The sequence below is a fragment of the Elephantulus edwardii genome, unplaced genomic scaffold, assembly GCF_000299155.1.
Source record: "Elephantulus edwardii isolate Elephantulus edwardi_28Jun2011 unplaced genomic scaffold, EleEdw1.0 scaffold00031, whole genome shotgun sequence".
Lineage (NCBI taxonomy): Eukaryota > Metazoa > Chordata > Mammalia > Macroscelidea > Macroscelididae > Elephantulus > Elephantulus edwardii.
The window spans coordinates 7,785,004-7,800,771 of record NW_006399781.1 but is presented as its reverse complement, the minus strand read 5'-3'; the positions used below and the strand labels follow the sequence as shown (position 1 = coordinate 7,800,771).

The window sequence follows — 15,768 nt, the reverse complement described above, 5'->3', positions numbered from 1 at the left end:
AAAAAAATCCTTCATTGGTATACATCCAATCCCCCACCCCCACCCAGAGTACACCCCACTATTCAACCTTCACTCTGGACTCTTGTCATAACCATAATACCCTTAGCATATATCACTTTTAAACTGTTCTCTCCCTCTTCTGTTTTATTGCAGTTAATAAGTTATCCAATTTTTCTCAGTCTCACTTCAACCCTGATGTCAGTCCAATTCTACAACTGTGGAGGCCTCTGTTATTTTTGTAAGTTAGGAGAACAAAAGTCAGGCACTGAGGAGACTGGAGAAATGGAAGTGAGAGCAGATGGAGTGAGTGAGCAAAAGGTGGCAAGAGGAGAGATGAGCAACATCCTCCCAGTGATTACAGCCTCGGAAACGCACTGAGGAGTCAGCTAGGAGTTGGTTCTGACTGTGCAGCAACAAGAGAGAGAAGAGTTGTCAATTTGATAGTTGTCATGTAGATAATTCTTCAGAGCACAGTGCTTAAGACATTCATTCATTACTAGTTAAGCTCAACTGTTTTTTGTTTTAATGAAAAATTAAGGGAATTTGTTTTTTTTGTTTAGAGATTATTGCAAAGCAATCATTTCAGGGTTTTAGCTCTAGGAAGTCTGAATTCCAAAAATATTTGACATTCTACTCTGTAGCCCTTGCACGCTCCCCCCAAAATCAGGATTCTTCTACAAAATCTTAGATCAAAATGTTCATTAAAGGTAGTATCTTCATTTCACATTCACTATTTTCTCAATTTGTAAAGTTGGGAATTTTTTTACGTTGTTGCTGTGTTTGTATTAAAACCTTTGAGAGACCCCATTTAAAAAGTGTGGAGAACGGGACAAAATGGTGAATTGCAAGAACATGGAAACAGCCCAAATATCCAACCACAATTGAAAGGATTGAGAAATCATGGTACATTCACAGGATGGAAAACTATGCAGCATGCAAGAGCAACAATTTTATAAATTACTATCTAACTTGGACCGGGAGAGCATTACGCTAAGTGAACTAACTCAGTCCCATAAGGACAAATACTGTATAAGACCATTATTGCAGAACATGTATGAGGATCCAAGGGAAGAAGGGTGGGAGCAGAGGGGTGAGGATGGTTGGGGATGTGTGTGTGTGTGTGTGTGTGTGTGTGTGTGTAGAGGGGTGGTTAATTATAGGGTTGCATAATTTGTTGGGAGGAGGGAGGAATGGGTACAGGAAATGAGACAGATCTGGTGTGAAAAACAAGGTATATGAAATTTTTAAGTAAACCAGCATAAAATAAAAAATTCATTTAAAAAAATTAACTGGTGGACATTGTATCCTGTGGCCTTCAGCCAAGAACAGTAGTATTTGCATATTAGAAGAGAAGCCTCCGGAGTTATGTATTGGAGGAACACCTTAGATATTGGAGGAGGAAACAAAAATATCTCTTTACTTATCCATTTACATTTTGTTGGATGGTCATCCTTCTTTAGAGGAGAAATATAATAAAGGAAAGGATCAATATAATAAAAGAAAAGAAATGGGCTCCTTCAGATAAGGAGAGAAGACAAATTACCATATTTTTCTGTTATTCCAGATACTTGTAAAATATGAGATGCTTATAATCCTTTCTGGTTTGTGGCAATGTTTGTAATAGTCATTACTGTGAAGGAAGCAGAACACTTAAGCTTATAGTGTGATGTGAGGAGCACTGGGGGTGGGGGCTACTACCAAGATCCTGGGGATCATCATAGGGAGGAGCATCCCTTGAAGTAACCACTATTTAAAGATGGGGAGGACTATAATCTAATGTTATTGTTATGTGCCATGGAGTCACCTGTGACTCATAGCGACTCTGTGTACAATAGACCTGAAACCTCCTCTATCTTGTGACAGCCTTTTTGTCTTTAACATACCTAATCTCATTACCCCAGTCACTGAATCAGTCCATCTCATTGAGGGTCTTTTTCTCTTGCGCTTGAATATAAGAGTATATTCAATATTCTTCTCTAGCACCACAGCTTAATGGCATCAATTCTCTTTCTATCATCTTAGTCATTGTCCAGCTTTCTGACACATAGCAATCTGTCTTTTGATTTCCTGGCTGCTGGTACCCAAAACATTGATTGTGGAACCAAGCAAACTAAAGCTGTTAACAATCTCAATTTTTTTCACCATCTGTGATAATGCTGTCAATTGGCCTAGTGATGAGAATCTTTGTTTTCTTGAAGGCTGCAGTCCTTGACCTTCTGCAGCAAGTACTTCAGGTCCTCCTCAGTTTCAGCAATCAGGGTTGTGTCATCTGCATTACACAGGTTTTTTTAAGTCTTCCTCCAATCCTGATGCCACATTTTTCTTTAGAGAGCCCTGAATGAGCTGTACTGCAGCTAGTTTGAAAAGGTGTGGAGATAGGACACATCCCTGGCGTACACCCTTCCTGATTTTGAACCATGTAGTGCTTCCTTGCTCTGTTCTGACAACTGCCTCCTGGTCCAAGTAGAGATTTCACATAAGCACAATCAAATATTCTGGGATTCCCATTCTTCTCAGAGTTAGCCACAGTTTGTTGTGAGCCACACAGTCAAACCTCTTTGAATAGTCAATGAAACACAGATAAACATTCCTCTGGTATTCTCTGCTTTCAGTCAAGGTCCACATTAGCTATAATATCTGTAGTTCAATGGCCTCTTCTAAACCCAGCCTACACTTCTGGCAGTTCTCTGTTGTTTTTAGATAATTTTCAGCAGAATCTTGCTTACATGTGATATTAATGATACTGTTTGATAATTTCCACAATTTGTTGGCCCACTTTTCTTTGGAATGGGAACAAATATAGATCTCTTCCAGTCAGCTGGCCAAGTGGTTGTCCTCCAGATTTCTTGACACAACTTGGTGAGTGTAATCAGGGCAGCTTCTGTTTGTTGAAATATGCCAATCAAATCCGGGGGCCTTGCTTTATGCCCATTCTTTCAGAGCAGCTGGAACTTCTTCCTTCATCACAATAGATTCTTGCGCACACATTGTTTCATGAAATTCTACCATGTCAGCCCGTTCTTTTTGGTACAGTGACTCTGTATGTTCCTTCCATCTTCTTTTAATGCTTCCTGCAATGTTTAATATTCTCCCCAAACATCCTTAAGTATTGCAACTCGAGGCTTGAATTTATTCTTTAATTCCTTCAGCTTAAGAAATGCTGAGCGAGTTTGGCCCTTTTGATTTTTTGACACCACCTCCTAACACATTTCATTATAATACTTTGTGTTCCTGCGCTGCCCTTTGAAATCTTCTGTTCATTTTGATTTCTTCCCTTTGCTTTGGCTTCTCAGCGCTCTAGTGCAATATTCAGAGTCTCTTCTGACATCCATATTGGTCTTTTCTTTCTCCTCTGCCTTTGTAATGACCTTCTGCATTTTTTATGGATTCATCTGGTCTTTGCTCATTAGTGTTTAAGATCTCAAACCTACTCCTGAGATAGTTTTGAAATTTGAGTGGGATAGACTCAAGATTATATTTTGGTTCCTGAGGATTTTATTTAATTTTCTTCAACTTTAGCTGAACTTTTTTTTTAAGTTATAGGGAATAAAGTTTATTTTGGCAGATAGTGTTACACAGAATTAAAGTTGCACACATTAGTAACATAACCCAATATCCCTAATTTGGTTTAAGTGTGATGCACTCTCACTTCCTGTGTTCTGTCAGACCACCACTCCTAAACTGCTTTATAAAACTCATAGTCAAAATTGAACTTTATTGTTTTCGCTTACACTCTGGTTCTGAACAAAACTTTTCATAAGCTTCCTCAATTTCTGGGTCTATTTCGTCATCAATATCATCCAAGTATGAATCACCAGTGCCTGATAAATCGGTACCATTTTCTTCATAATTGGGGAAAAAAGTCTTCTCTTTCAAGTAACTCTTGATATTTGTCTTGGTAATCTGAATCAGCTGCCGTGAAAGGAACACCATCAGATGTATAAAATGTTGGTTCATTTATGAAATAATTGGGATACTTTTCAGGCATTGCTTCTCTGTATGTGAAAGTTACATGGACTCTACCCCAGTTACTCTACCAGCTTCAAGAGCATTTGTTTTACATCTCTGCTGCAATATGCATCTAAAACAACATTTTTAATCCTCTGAATCATTTCTTCCATATAGTTCTTTCCTTTTTCCTTCCAGGCATCTTCCAGAACTGACCCTGTCAATTTCAGTAATTTCACTGCACAGATCAAGTTGTCATCCACAGGGTTAAAGAAGAGGGCATTCGGCAACTTCCGGAGACCAACCTGGAGGATATCCGTTCTCATAACCTGCCCATTTGCTCCCGCGATCTCCAAGTTAAGGTACAGTTCTCCCAGGAAGAGTACAAACGCATGAAATGGCTTGCGCGTTGCTTTATCTTTTTTGCAGCTTCATGTCATCTTCATAATCAGCCCAGCCTCTCTGAAGCAGCAGCTGGCGGAAGTTGCCCTCCGTGGGTTAATTGTCAGATGATGGGACAAATAGTTACACAGGCAAGCTCCCATGTAAGAGAAATTGGAGATAGATATGGCCCCTGATGAGTTCCACAAGGTCTTGCAGGTGACCCAGCCATTCAGGGTGTCTTAAAACAGCTCAGTCTCAGTCTCAAAGCTGCCAGGCTGCTCTGTGAGAGGTAATTCAGAGTAGTTGGTGGTCTGGTCCACAATCAGCACCTGACCTAGTTTTCCGGCTGGTTTTCACAGCTTCTCCAGGGATTTTTTTTTTCCACAGATGTAATAGATTTGATTCCTATGATACTATTAAGTGACATCCATGTGTATAGCCTGCGTTTGTGTCTTTTTTTTGTTTGTGTTTCTTATAAAAAGTATTTACAATGAATAAATCATTGAATGTACAGAATTCTATCATTCTATCTCCACCTTTATTTCTGCCACCAAGTCCATGTTTTCCAACTACTGATCCTTCTTCCCTGTTCCGAACTTTTGCATTCCAGTTACCCATTATTATTAATGCATCTTGGAAAACCATGCCATAAACTGATTAAGCTCTGTTTCATTATCCAGTATCATCTCCTTTATTTCAACTACATTTTCAATTCTTATGTTCTGGATTTGAGTTTTGCTATTTAAAAACAACAACAACAACAACAACCACAAACCAAAGCCAACAAGAAGCAAAGATGAGCACTATAAATGAAAGCAGAGCAAATTGATTTTCCCTCCCATTTATTGTCAACATTAAGAAAACAAAGATTCTCAATTGGGCCGGGCCAATTGGCAGTATCATGATAGATGGTAAAGAGATTGAGATTTTTTAACAGCTTTATTTTGTTTTACTCCATCATCAACACTTTTGGCACCAGCACCAACAGCCAGGAAACCAGAAGATGAATTGCATTGGGAAAATCAGCTGTCAAAGACATCTCCAGCGTATTGAAGAACGATATCAGTCTAGAGACTAAGGTGTGCCTGATCCAGGCTATAGTCTTCACAATCACTTGCTATGTGTCAGAAAACTGGACACTGACTCGGGATAATAGAAAGAGAATTGATGTCTTTGACCTGTAGTGTTAGAGAATAGTATTGAATATACCATGGATTGCCAGGAGAACAAACAGGTTTGTCTTGAAGAGGATGAAACCAGGCTGTTCCTTAGAGGCAAGGATTCTGAGGCTTTGTCTGACATACTTTGGGTATGTCGCAAGGAGGGAACAGTCCTTGGAGAGGGACATCATGCTTGGAAGGGTGGAGGGACAAAGAGAGGAAAACCCTGCATGAGATGGATTGATTCAGTGACTGGTGTAATAAAGGTAGGTGTATCAGAGACAGTAAGTTTGTCATAGGATAGAGTAGGTTTCAGGGCTACTATATATAGGGTCACTATGAGTTACAAGCGACTCAACAGCACATAACAACAACAACAACAACATTGTCCAGTGCTGTAAAATGAATGAGATTGACATGAGTAAAAGTTTGAGCCTTAGGATAATACGCAAGAATGGATGAGTTAAAAAAAATCTGATTATAATAAAAAAGAACTTCCTAGTGGCAAGAAGCTGCACTGCAATCCTGAAGGCGTGTAGTTCAAATCCACCTGATTCTCTGCTGGAGAAGGTGGGGCAACTTCCTCCTGTGCCAGTCAGATCCAATTTGATGGTACACAACAACAATAACAACAGTTAATTACTGAAATAAAGTACACTAAAACATTTAAAAAAAGAATAAACATTTAACATACATTTTTAAAAAAGGAATAAAATAGAACTGGTGGTAGCAAGGCACCATTCCATCCTTCTGGTCTCAAGTTAAAGAAGGCATTTTTCTTGGCGTCACCTATTTCTTCTCTTCCTCAAATTCTTAACTCTTCTTTTACCTCTGTTGCATCAGGATAATATCAATTGTACTTTGGATGGCTGCTTGGAAACTTTTAAGAATTTAGGATTTATCCAAGGAACTAGGAGCAAGAACAGAAGGACTGAACATGTTACTAAGCCAATTAACTGGGATAGGCCTTGAAATCATGACCTTAAAGCTCCAAACCAACAAAACAAATATCATTAAGTACTTGTTTGTATAGAAGTAGCACCACCAGTAGCAGCTGCTGCTGCTCCTTCTTCTTTTTTGTAGAAACATATATATGTATATGTTGTTGTTATGTGTCATCAAGTCAATACCGACTCATAGCTGATCCTCGAGCAGGTTTTCAGAGGCAATAAATTGCACAGGAGGAGACTGCAAACTTGTGGATTGAAACTGACTAACTTTGGATTGGCAGCACAGCTCTTTATTACTAGGCCATCAGGGCTCCCTAAGAAATATATATCACAATATTTGCCAGTTCAACTTTTTACAGTTGTGCAGCTTAGTGATGCCAACTACACCGTACAATTTTAAGTCACTGAATTATGAGGGGCTATTTGAAGTTGGTTCTGGTGGCCTAAACGGATGGAGTTGGGCTGCTAAGCCAGAGTTAGGTGATTTGAATCCACAAGTCACTCTGCAGGAAGAAAGATAGACATTCTGTTCCTGTGTGATTTACAGCCTTTGAAAACTCACTGAAGGTTCAACTATGATTTGGCTCTGACTTAAAGACACATAACATTTATCATCTAGGAGCCACGGTATTGCATTGGTGAAGTTATGGATGCTAACCAAAAAAAGGTGAATAGTTCAAACTGACCCACCCAGCATGTCAAGAGAGAAGTGAAACCTGACATTCTGTTCCCATGAAGAGTTCAGCCTAGGAAACCCTGTGGGACCTCTGAGTTGGGATCAATAGCACACAGTGTTTGAGGTCTACCAAACCAATATGGCTTTTTTTTTAATTAATGATTTTTTATGCAACGTATTTTTTACAGCATATTCTTTCCATTTAATTCCCCCCCCATTCATTCATTGTTGCACATTTTCCTCTCTGCCCACGTCTCTTCCGCCAGTTCGCTTTTCTCTTTGAAAAGAAAAAAAAAAGTCTTTCATCGTTATATAGTCCCCTCAAGTCCACAGTCCGCTTTACTATGCATTTCTTTTTCTGTAATCTTGTCAAGAAAAAAATACCTAATTCTATATTCCTTTTAAACAGATCTCTCCCGCATCTGTTTCTATGCAGTATATATTATTTATCCCCTCTTTTCTTAGGTTCCCCCCAACCTTGATGTCAGTTAAAACGGCCCATTTTCAGCCTAATTTGAACATAGTTCTCTTTAATAGAATGTGATTTAATAGAATGTGATTAAAGAGAACACAGTTCTCTTCAATAGAATGTGATTTCTTTCCATTTACATTCACTCTGCTCTCATTGTATACAATACCCTGTTGCTACAAATCCTTAAGAACATGGAGTTGTTAGATTGTCAGGTTTGTTAACAGTTTTGCATACAGTGATTCCTATTTGCTTATTGTTATTTTTGGCCTTCATTTCCATTGTTAGTGAGACGGAGTTATTTTTCATATTTTAGTGGCTACTCAAGTTCTTTGTCTGTAAACTGTTCCTAGAATTTTCCTTTGGGTTATTTTCCATTTTCCGCAGTGAGTTGTCTTGTAATTAGGACTGTAGGCAAAGAACTAGCCAATTTTTTTTAATGTAAAATTTAAAAGTAATTTTGTTTTATGACTTTTCATTTAAAACCATCATCAGTTACAATTTGTGACTTGTCTTTCCATTTTAAGATTTTAACTTTAGTAAAAATTTACCTCTGTTATTGTTCTGCTGTTTTATTTATGAAGTTCTTCCCTACTTTCAAGCTCATAAAGATACTGTTCTAACAATTTTTTCTTTGAAATTTCTCCTTACACAGTTGAGCTTTTTACTTGCCTGGAATACCAATACTCTGTGGTATGAAGTTGGAATTCAAGTGTTTGTTTTTCCATATGAATAAGAAATTTTCCTAGTTATTCAGTCTTTTTTCCTTCTCCACTGAATTGTAGTATTTTGTCATAAATCAAGTTTACATATGTTAAGTTCCTTCTACAATTGCATTGATCTAATAATATATTCTAGTACAAGAGGAAGGCGCCTAGTGGCACAGTGGTTAAAACAGCTCAGTTGCTAAATGAAAAAGTGGCAGTTTGAATGCGCTATCTGCTCTCTGAAACAAAGTTGTGGCATCCTGCTTCAGCAAAGCTTTTCAGCTGGGAACTCTAAGTGGACAGTTCTACCAGTTTTTTAGGGTCACCATGTGCAGTGGTGTGGATAATGGTTTGCTATAAATCGAAATAAATTCAACAGCAGTGGGCTGATTTTTGTGTAAGAGCATACTGAGTTAATAATTTCAGCTTTCACACTGACTCGTTGTATTAAGATGGATAAGTCACATAAACTTTCTCTTTTAACTCTGCAATGGAAAACCTTAACATCGAGTTTGTTTGTAGAGATTAAAAGAAACAAGAATAATATGTAAAGGAAAGGTTTGTTGTTTGCGTGCATCCAGAAGTCCCTTGGAAGAAAGATCTGGAAATCTGCTTTTGAAAAATCAGCCACTGAAAACTCTGTGTAGAACAATTCTACAGCTGTCATTAGTCAAAATCAACTCAACAGCGACGGGATTGTGCTCGCACATAGTAAGTAGGCATTCAACTGAAGAGCCTTTATGTTATGATGGTGTTGACGGTACAGACGAAGAACAGTTATAAAGTAAACAACCTCTTTGAGTAGCTTAGTTACATTTTTAAAGAAAGGGGGAATGTATTAACATACCATTTCTAAGGGTCGTGCGGCTTTTAATGAGATAATCCCTACATTTTATTATGTAGAAACCAGACAGCACATCATGGGCAGTTTAGAATAAAAGTGAAAGACAATATCCTTGCAGAATGCATCGTCTGATCAAGGATCATGAACAAGCAATCATAAAATGTTAATGCCCCAGCAGGTAAGATTTGGGGCGTGTTGATGACTTTCCTCAAGGCACGATGACCTTCACAGTGTTTTCTGTCATATAAGCGCTGCGCACCGCAGGCCGACAATCACAAGACTACTGTTGACCCTCCTGAATGCCCACTGGAATACAGGACCTCTCAGAAGATTCCAGACAGGATCCCAGAGGTATTGGCAAGGACAGGGCAGAGCCAGGAGCGCGGTGAAAAGGGGCAGCAGCCTGCACCTCCTCCAAGGCCGCTACGGTACTTCGGGAAATGTAGTCCGCTGCCCTGTATGGGGCCTTGGACTCCAGGAAGGCGGACTACAATTCCCTTCAGTCCTAGGGTGTCTTTGTGTAGCGCGCCTGCGCATTGTGGTGGCCGATGCCGCTATAAAGGCTTGTTTTGCTCAGGGGCTGATGCTCTGGAGCGTGGTTGAGTGGCCGGCGCGGCCCAGGGGGACTTGGAGCCCAGGTAAGTGGCGGTTATTGCCGTATCCCTTCTTTCTCTCGCGGTTGTCATTACGATCATCCCCATTTGTTTCCGTGAGATGCGGTCGGAGATATGATCTGTTCAGGAAAAGCTGGAGATCAGAGAACCGTAGCCTGGTCTCCCTCTACTCTCCGGTCATCTTCTGATCTTCTGTTGCTTGATCTTCTGGATACGACTTCTGAGGGCTCATGGCAAGGTCCTGGCATCCGAGGCAGGCAGGGTTGAGATGTGTGGTCAGGGGTGCTGGCTACAATCCTGGCCGCAGCCACCAGGGGGTGCTGGGTCCACAGTCCTTCTGTGTGGGTCAGTGTCGCCTTGCCAGCTTTGAACTGACGCCGGGAACGCCCTGGGAGCAGGTCATATAGGGCTAAGCTGGCAGGAGAGAAGCCCCGGTCTTCAGGGTCTAGGGAGGACAGCCCGAAGAGCCCTTGCTTAAAGCAAGAGACTCCGAGCTGCCCACCGACCTCATCTCCCGTTGTTGCAAAAAGGCAGGATATGCGTGACATAAGCACGCACAGCAAACTCGTAGTATAGTAGAACCAGAAACGAAACCTAGATCTTGCTTCGTGAGATGCCTTTCACCACCCAACTGCAACTTGCTCTGTATTTATTTTAAAGGATCATTTGGGTTTTGGACAGAGGGCCAGGGGATGGGGTGACAGGTGAGCTTGGGACTGACTTTTCTCCGTTTTGGAAGATCTCGAAAAAGATCAGGTTTACACTTGGGGTCTCCAGCAAGTGAAAGGTGGAGAAGCTTGAGGTGCAACAAGTGGGTCAAGAGAGGAATGGTAAGTAGGACCTTGGTCCTTGTGTTAGAGTGAGCCCTGTTAGCTTCAGGTTCCTTGTGCAGCCTCAGGACCGGGAATTGTGATTGCCTGAGGTCTTCGAAATGACTCAGGAATGTTGTAAGGGCAATTCTGAAAGCCCAGGCCTGGCTCTTGCAGTTCTTAAAATCCTGCACATCCCCTCAAGACCTGAGCAATTTAGTCAGTATTATCCCAACAGCGACACTATATCCATACATTTCTTCCACCGAAGGTGAGTCAGGTAGCCCCGTGATTTCTGAGTCTGGGCATTTCTCTGGGAAATACTTTTCACTATTTCCCTTATTGTCAGGTCTCAAGCCCAAACATGACTAAAAGTACCTTTCCTTGTTCCCTCTCTTGAGAGTGGAGGCAGTTTGTTGTTGTTGTTAGGTGTCGTATTTTGAAAATACTTTTAAACAACTGCTTCAAAGGAGAAGAGAGCAAAGTAGAGAAATACAAACACAACCTGCAAAGTCTGACTTGTTTTGGATTTGGAGCTGTTTCTTCTTAGAAGCTGTGGAACTTTCTAGCTCTTGGGTGGCCCTTACCTGGGGTACCCTGCCATGTATTCTTTTTTTTTTTTTTAACCTAGTGTATTATACAATCGTTCATATGCATTGTGCTTTATATAATTGATTACCATTGATCTATGCCTTTAATCATCCCATCTCTTCAAGTCCTCATGCCATCTTTCCCATCCCTTCACCCCTCCATCTGCCCACTAACCTCTGCTATACTAGTGATTTTCTCCGCTTCTCTTCTTCCACTTTTCTTCCCATTCCTTTTGAACATTTATACGTATCTTGCTCAGTTTCCCTCCTATTTTCACATTAGCAGTGTTATGCAGTAATGACCTTTTATGACTTAGTTATTCTATTCTAAACTTTCCCATGTTTTGTAGTTTTTGGCAAATACTTTGTTGTTCTTTAGTGCGTAGTATTCCATTGTGGAATAGACGATAGTTTCTCTGTCCTTTTGTTTTTTTTCCTTTGTTAATGGGCATTTGAGCTTTTTGCATCTTCTTGCTATTGTGGTGTCATATATGCTTGATATACAGAAAATAGTATCATGCTATGATCAAAGACCAAGAGATAATTTACTGTGTGCCTCTTTCTCCAAAGAAATTAAAGATATGGAGATATTACAGGTAATGGAAGCCTGTTCCTCTTATCTTTAATACATGGAGTGGTCTCTTCAGTACAGATATTTGGCATTATCTTAACATTACAACCCCAATAGGCACAAACCAATATTTTTTGTATCATATCAGAGAAGTAATTTCATTGCTGTTACTCAGCTCTCCTCTGCTGCTTTATCTTTTGAAATAAAGTAACTGAAAGAAACCTTGCTTATCACAGGTTCTTTGGTGACTGGGGTGAAGTCTGTGTTTTTCCTGACATGGCATTTGGGTTTAAGAGTTAGCTACTCCCTTACAATCTCCCCTCAACATCTTCCCCCTTTCCCCAAGTAGGGCTAATCTTTTCCTCATCTCATGTACTTTGAGCATGTTATCAGAGAGGCCAGTCTCTGGAGAAGGACTTGGTAAAGCAGAGAGTCATTGTTAAAAAATGTGGTAGACTGATGTGGTGGCTGCAACAAATGCCTCAAGGGCAGAGAATTTGTGAGGATGGAGCAGAACCAGGCAGCGTTAACTTCTGTTGTAATTTAGGGTTGCTCTGAGATGGAATAAATTCAACGGTGCCTAACAGCAGCAACAACAACCACAACATTTCCTTCCATATAACCAGATAGGCTAAATATCCTTAGGAGAGGAAGGCTAGATTTTTATGATCTAAATGACAAGAAGGGTTACTCAAATCTGCAGCTTGAAATTGGGGACACTGGCAGGCAGGTATCAAATCTGTTTAGTTAGAAAAACAGAAAAAGTGCCATTACCATCAAATGTGTTGTGACTCATAACAACCCTACAGAGTAGAACCACGCTAATAAAAATTTTAAGGCTGTTGTTGTTAGGTACTATTATGATTTGGAACCGACCCATAGCTAACGCTCCACTGGGTTTTCAGAGCAGTGAATCCCATAGGAGAATACTGCCTATCTTTGCCCTGTAGTGTGGCTGGTGGATTCCAAGCATGAGCCTTTGGCTTGCTAGCTCAATTCCTTACCACTAAGCCACCAAGCTTTGTAGAATCAGACTTCCACATCTTTCTTTATACCTGGAGTGGCTGATGGGTTCAAATCAGTAACCTTTATAGTTTGGTCTTCATTAAGTTTTAGTGACACATTTCCTGTGTGCTTGCTTGATAAGCAAGCATTCTTTATGGTCCTGTTCTCATTGGACAAGGTGACTTTCTTTCAAGATAAGTAAGTTAGTTTTCCGAGAGGCAAGCAACCAAGCTGTGTTTATATTGGAAAGTGTCTCTTGTGGAGGAGATTTAGTCCTTTTTATTCTGAAGAATAGTAAGTATTTCCCCCTTTTCTAATACTGCAAAAAAGAAAATGTAGCTGTCAAAGTTGTGTGCTCTAAAAGTAGGGCTTTTATGTCAGTGATAAAAATTTGTGATACCCTAAAGGCAGCTCAGCTGTGCTAGTGAATTGCTAGTTAGGCATTTGCAAAAGTTGTTCTCTCAGCTTTTATCTGGGAAGCTTTACATCATCTTAGAGTAAGGGAGGTGTTTTAAAGAGGGGTTGTGTGTGTGTGTGTATTTATTTTTTAAAGTGGCCAGAGTTTATACAGATATTATTAGAGTTAGGTAGGCAGGCAAGAGTTTAAAAGTTTTAAGTGGAAACCAGGTTAGATTTATAAGGTACAGAATGGACTGGGGTAATCGGGATGGGTGTGTCAGAGGCAGTATGATTGGCGCAGGACAGAGCAGGGTTTAGGGCTGTTGTGCATAGGGTCACTATGAGTCGCAAACGACTCGACGGCACATAACAACAACAACAACAACATTTGAATAAAAGCCTAAAGTACCATAAAGCTCACTTCTTTATAAAATTCAAAACAGGAGTGGCATCCACTTCCTAAAACACATGCCTCTGGAAACTCTATGAACCTGGAGAAATGGTGATAATTATAGAAAGGCTTCAGGCTTTTGGTTCATAGGGTTGTTATGAGTCGTGCTCAACTCTACAGCAATCAACAACATATTCAGAGTAGTGCAAGTTTGGCCATTATTGAACTTTAGAACATTGTCAGAAGGGAAATTTAATTTTAAGTTAAAGCTATAGTATTTTTAAAATATTTTAGCATGTATAACTTTATAGAGCTAATTCTAAAAATGCAGAGATGGTAGATATATGACTAGTAGAACAGGCGTTTTCATTTAGTAGGAGAAATTATATCCAACTAAATATTGTGACATTGGGAACAAATTTGTTTCCAAAAAATTAGAAATGAGAGATTTTTTGCTTTTATTTTTTTTAAACATTCATCTAAATTCTCTGAACATTGGCTATGTACTTAAACTAAAGAGAGTGGTTGACTTTTGTTTTTCCTCCTTGGTTTTATTAATTTCTGTATGTGTATTTTGTAGGAGGAGCTTTTGTTTGTGGTTTTTGGTTTGGGGTTTTTTTATTTTTTTCCTTAGAGGTGTTAGAGGTAGCTCGTTGGGTTTCTATTTTTTTCTCCGAAAATGAAATGCTACTGACATTTTAAAAAATCCATTTTATAGGTCTGTACCTAGACAGAGTTTTAATTTTGCCTTTTTTCCCTACTTCAGTGCATGTTCACAAATGATTGAAACAGAAATTAGGTAATTTTTAATGAATTTTTTATTTCAGAAATTCTGAAGTGAAACAAAAAGCCTATGAGCTCCTGCGCACCTTCCCTCAGAGAAGATGAAGGATATTGACATAGGAAAAGAATATATCATCCCTAGCCCTGGGTACAGAAATGTGAATGAGAGAGCCAGTGCTTCAGGGCAGCAGCGAGACCGGGAGGAATCCAAATACAAGAGAACTCGTCAGGTTAGTTTTTCCTTTTCTTATCTGTGTGTTGTACTAGAACACACCTTTTATATTTGCTTGTTTTTAAGTATGATATGTCATTTAAAAGGAATGTATTTTTCTTTAGTGACTTTAGATCACTTTTTTTTAAGAGTTTATGGTTACTTATAAAGGAGTCTTTGGCTTATAGTAAACAATAAATGAGGGGGGAGGGTTTGGAGGGGAGAAAAGTGCAACAATGAATGAATGGAAATCCAGAGCCTCTGTAAATTTTCATTGAAATTAATAATAAATTTTTAAAAAAATAATAAAATTGCTAAAAGTAAAAATACCCCACAAACAAAAACTAAACAATAAATGAAAGAAGTTGGCACTTAACCTCCTCCCTATTGCTTCCTTTACATTTCCTGCTCCACTACCACCACCTTCTTGGTGCTTCTAGAGAGCCCTGGTAGTGCTTGAACCAAAGGTTTGAACGAGAATGGCAGAGGTTCAAACTCCCCAACTGCTCTGAGGGAGAAAAAAGTGGCAGTTTGCTTCTGTAAAGATTGTAGCCTGTAAATGTTCATTAAAATTAATAAAATTAAAAAAAAAAAGAAGTTAGTAGAAGTTAAAAAAACCCACTGGAATAAAAAAGAAATCCTAGGGACAGTTCTGCTCTGTCCTAAAGGGTCATTGTAGTCAGGATCTGTGTCTTTGTCAATAGACACAGGTTGGTGCCCTCTTGAAAAGGCTTTTCTTAGGAGAAGACATGCACTTAAGACATTGGGGGAAAGAAAGGGCAGATCAAATGTTAAGTTTCATTTATGTACTTAAAATTATTTTTCTTTGTGCCTCCCTTGTTTGGGTTTAAAATGTGAATCCTTTGCAGATACTCATTTATATATCAGATGAATCTTAGAGTAATTCTAGATGCTTGTTGATAAGATTTTTCAAGTAAATTCATGAATCGAAAAAGTTCACTGCTATTGAGTTGATCCTTTTCTTGTATCTCTGAATAAAGACTTTGTGGTTCTGGAGCTGCACAGCCTTGAGGTTAGCAGTATAACCCGCTACACAAGCTCCTGCGAATGTCACTGAATGACTCGCTCACTCGTGCTCATTGTCATCCGGTCTAAACCAACGCCGTTGGATTTCCAGGCTGTACGTCTCATGGCAGGAGATTGCTCCTCTTTCTCCCACAGAGTTGCTGGTGGATTTGAGTTAGCAGTGCAATTTCCCATGAATTACCAGCAGAGCTCCTATGAATGTAATTCATT

General features: G+C 39.5%; 1 protein-coding gene and 1 pseudogene across 3 annotated transcripts in view; one reads left to right on the top strand and one right to left on the bottom strand.

Annotated features, from left to right (window-relative positions):
- Positions 1–3,714: 3,714 nt before the first annotated feature.
- Positions 3,715–11,165, bottom strand: LOC102872655 (annotated as a pseudogene).
- Positions 11,166–14,341: 3,176 nt separating this feature from the next.
- ABCC5 (ATP-binding cassette, sub-family C (CFTR/MRP), member 5) overlaps positions 14,342–15,768 on the top strand; it is a 102,047-nt gene continuing 100,620 nt past the window's right edge. The window contains exon 1 of one of the 3 annotated variants that reach the window (XM_006884059.1): positions 14,342–14,530. In XM_006884059.1, coding sequence (XP_006884121.1) covers positions 14,402–14,530 — 129 coding nt within the window. In that variant the 5' untranslated portion in view covers positions 14,342–14,401. The remainder of the gene's footprint in view (positions 14,531–15,768) is intronic. The other 2 variants (XM_006884060.1, XM_006884061.1) reach the window with 2 other exon arrangements.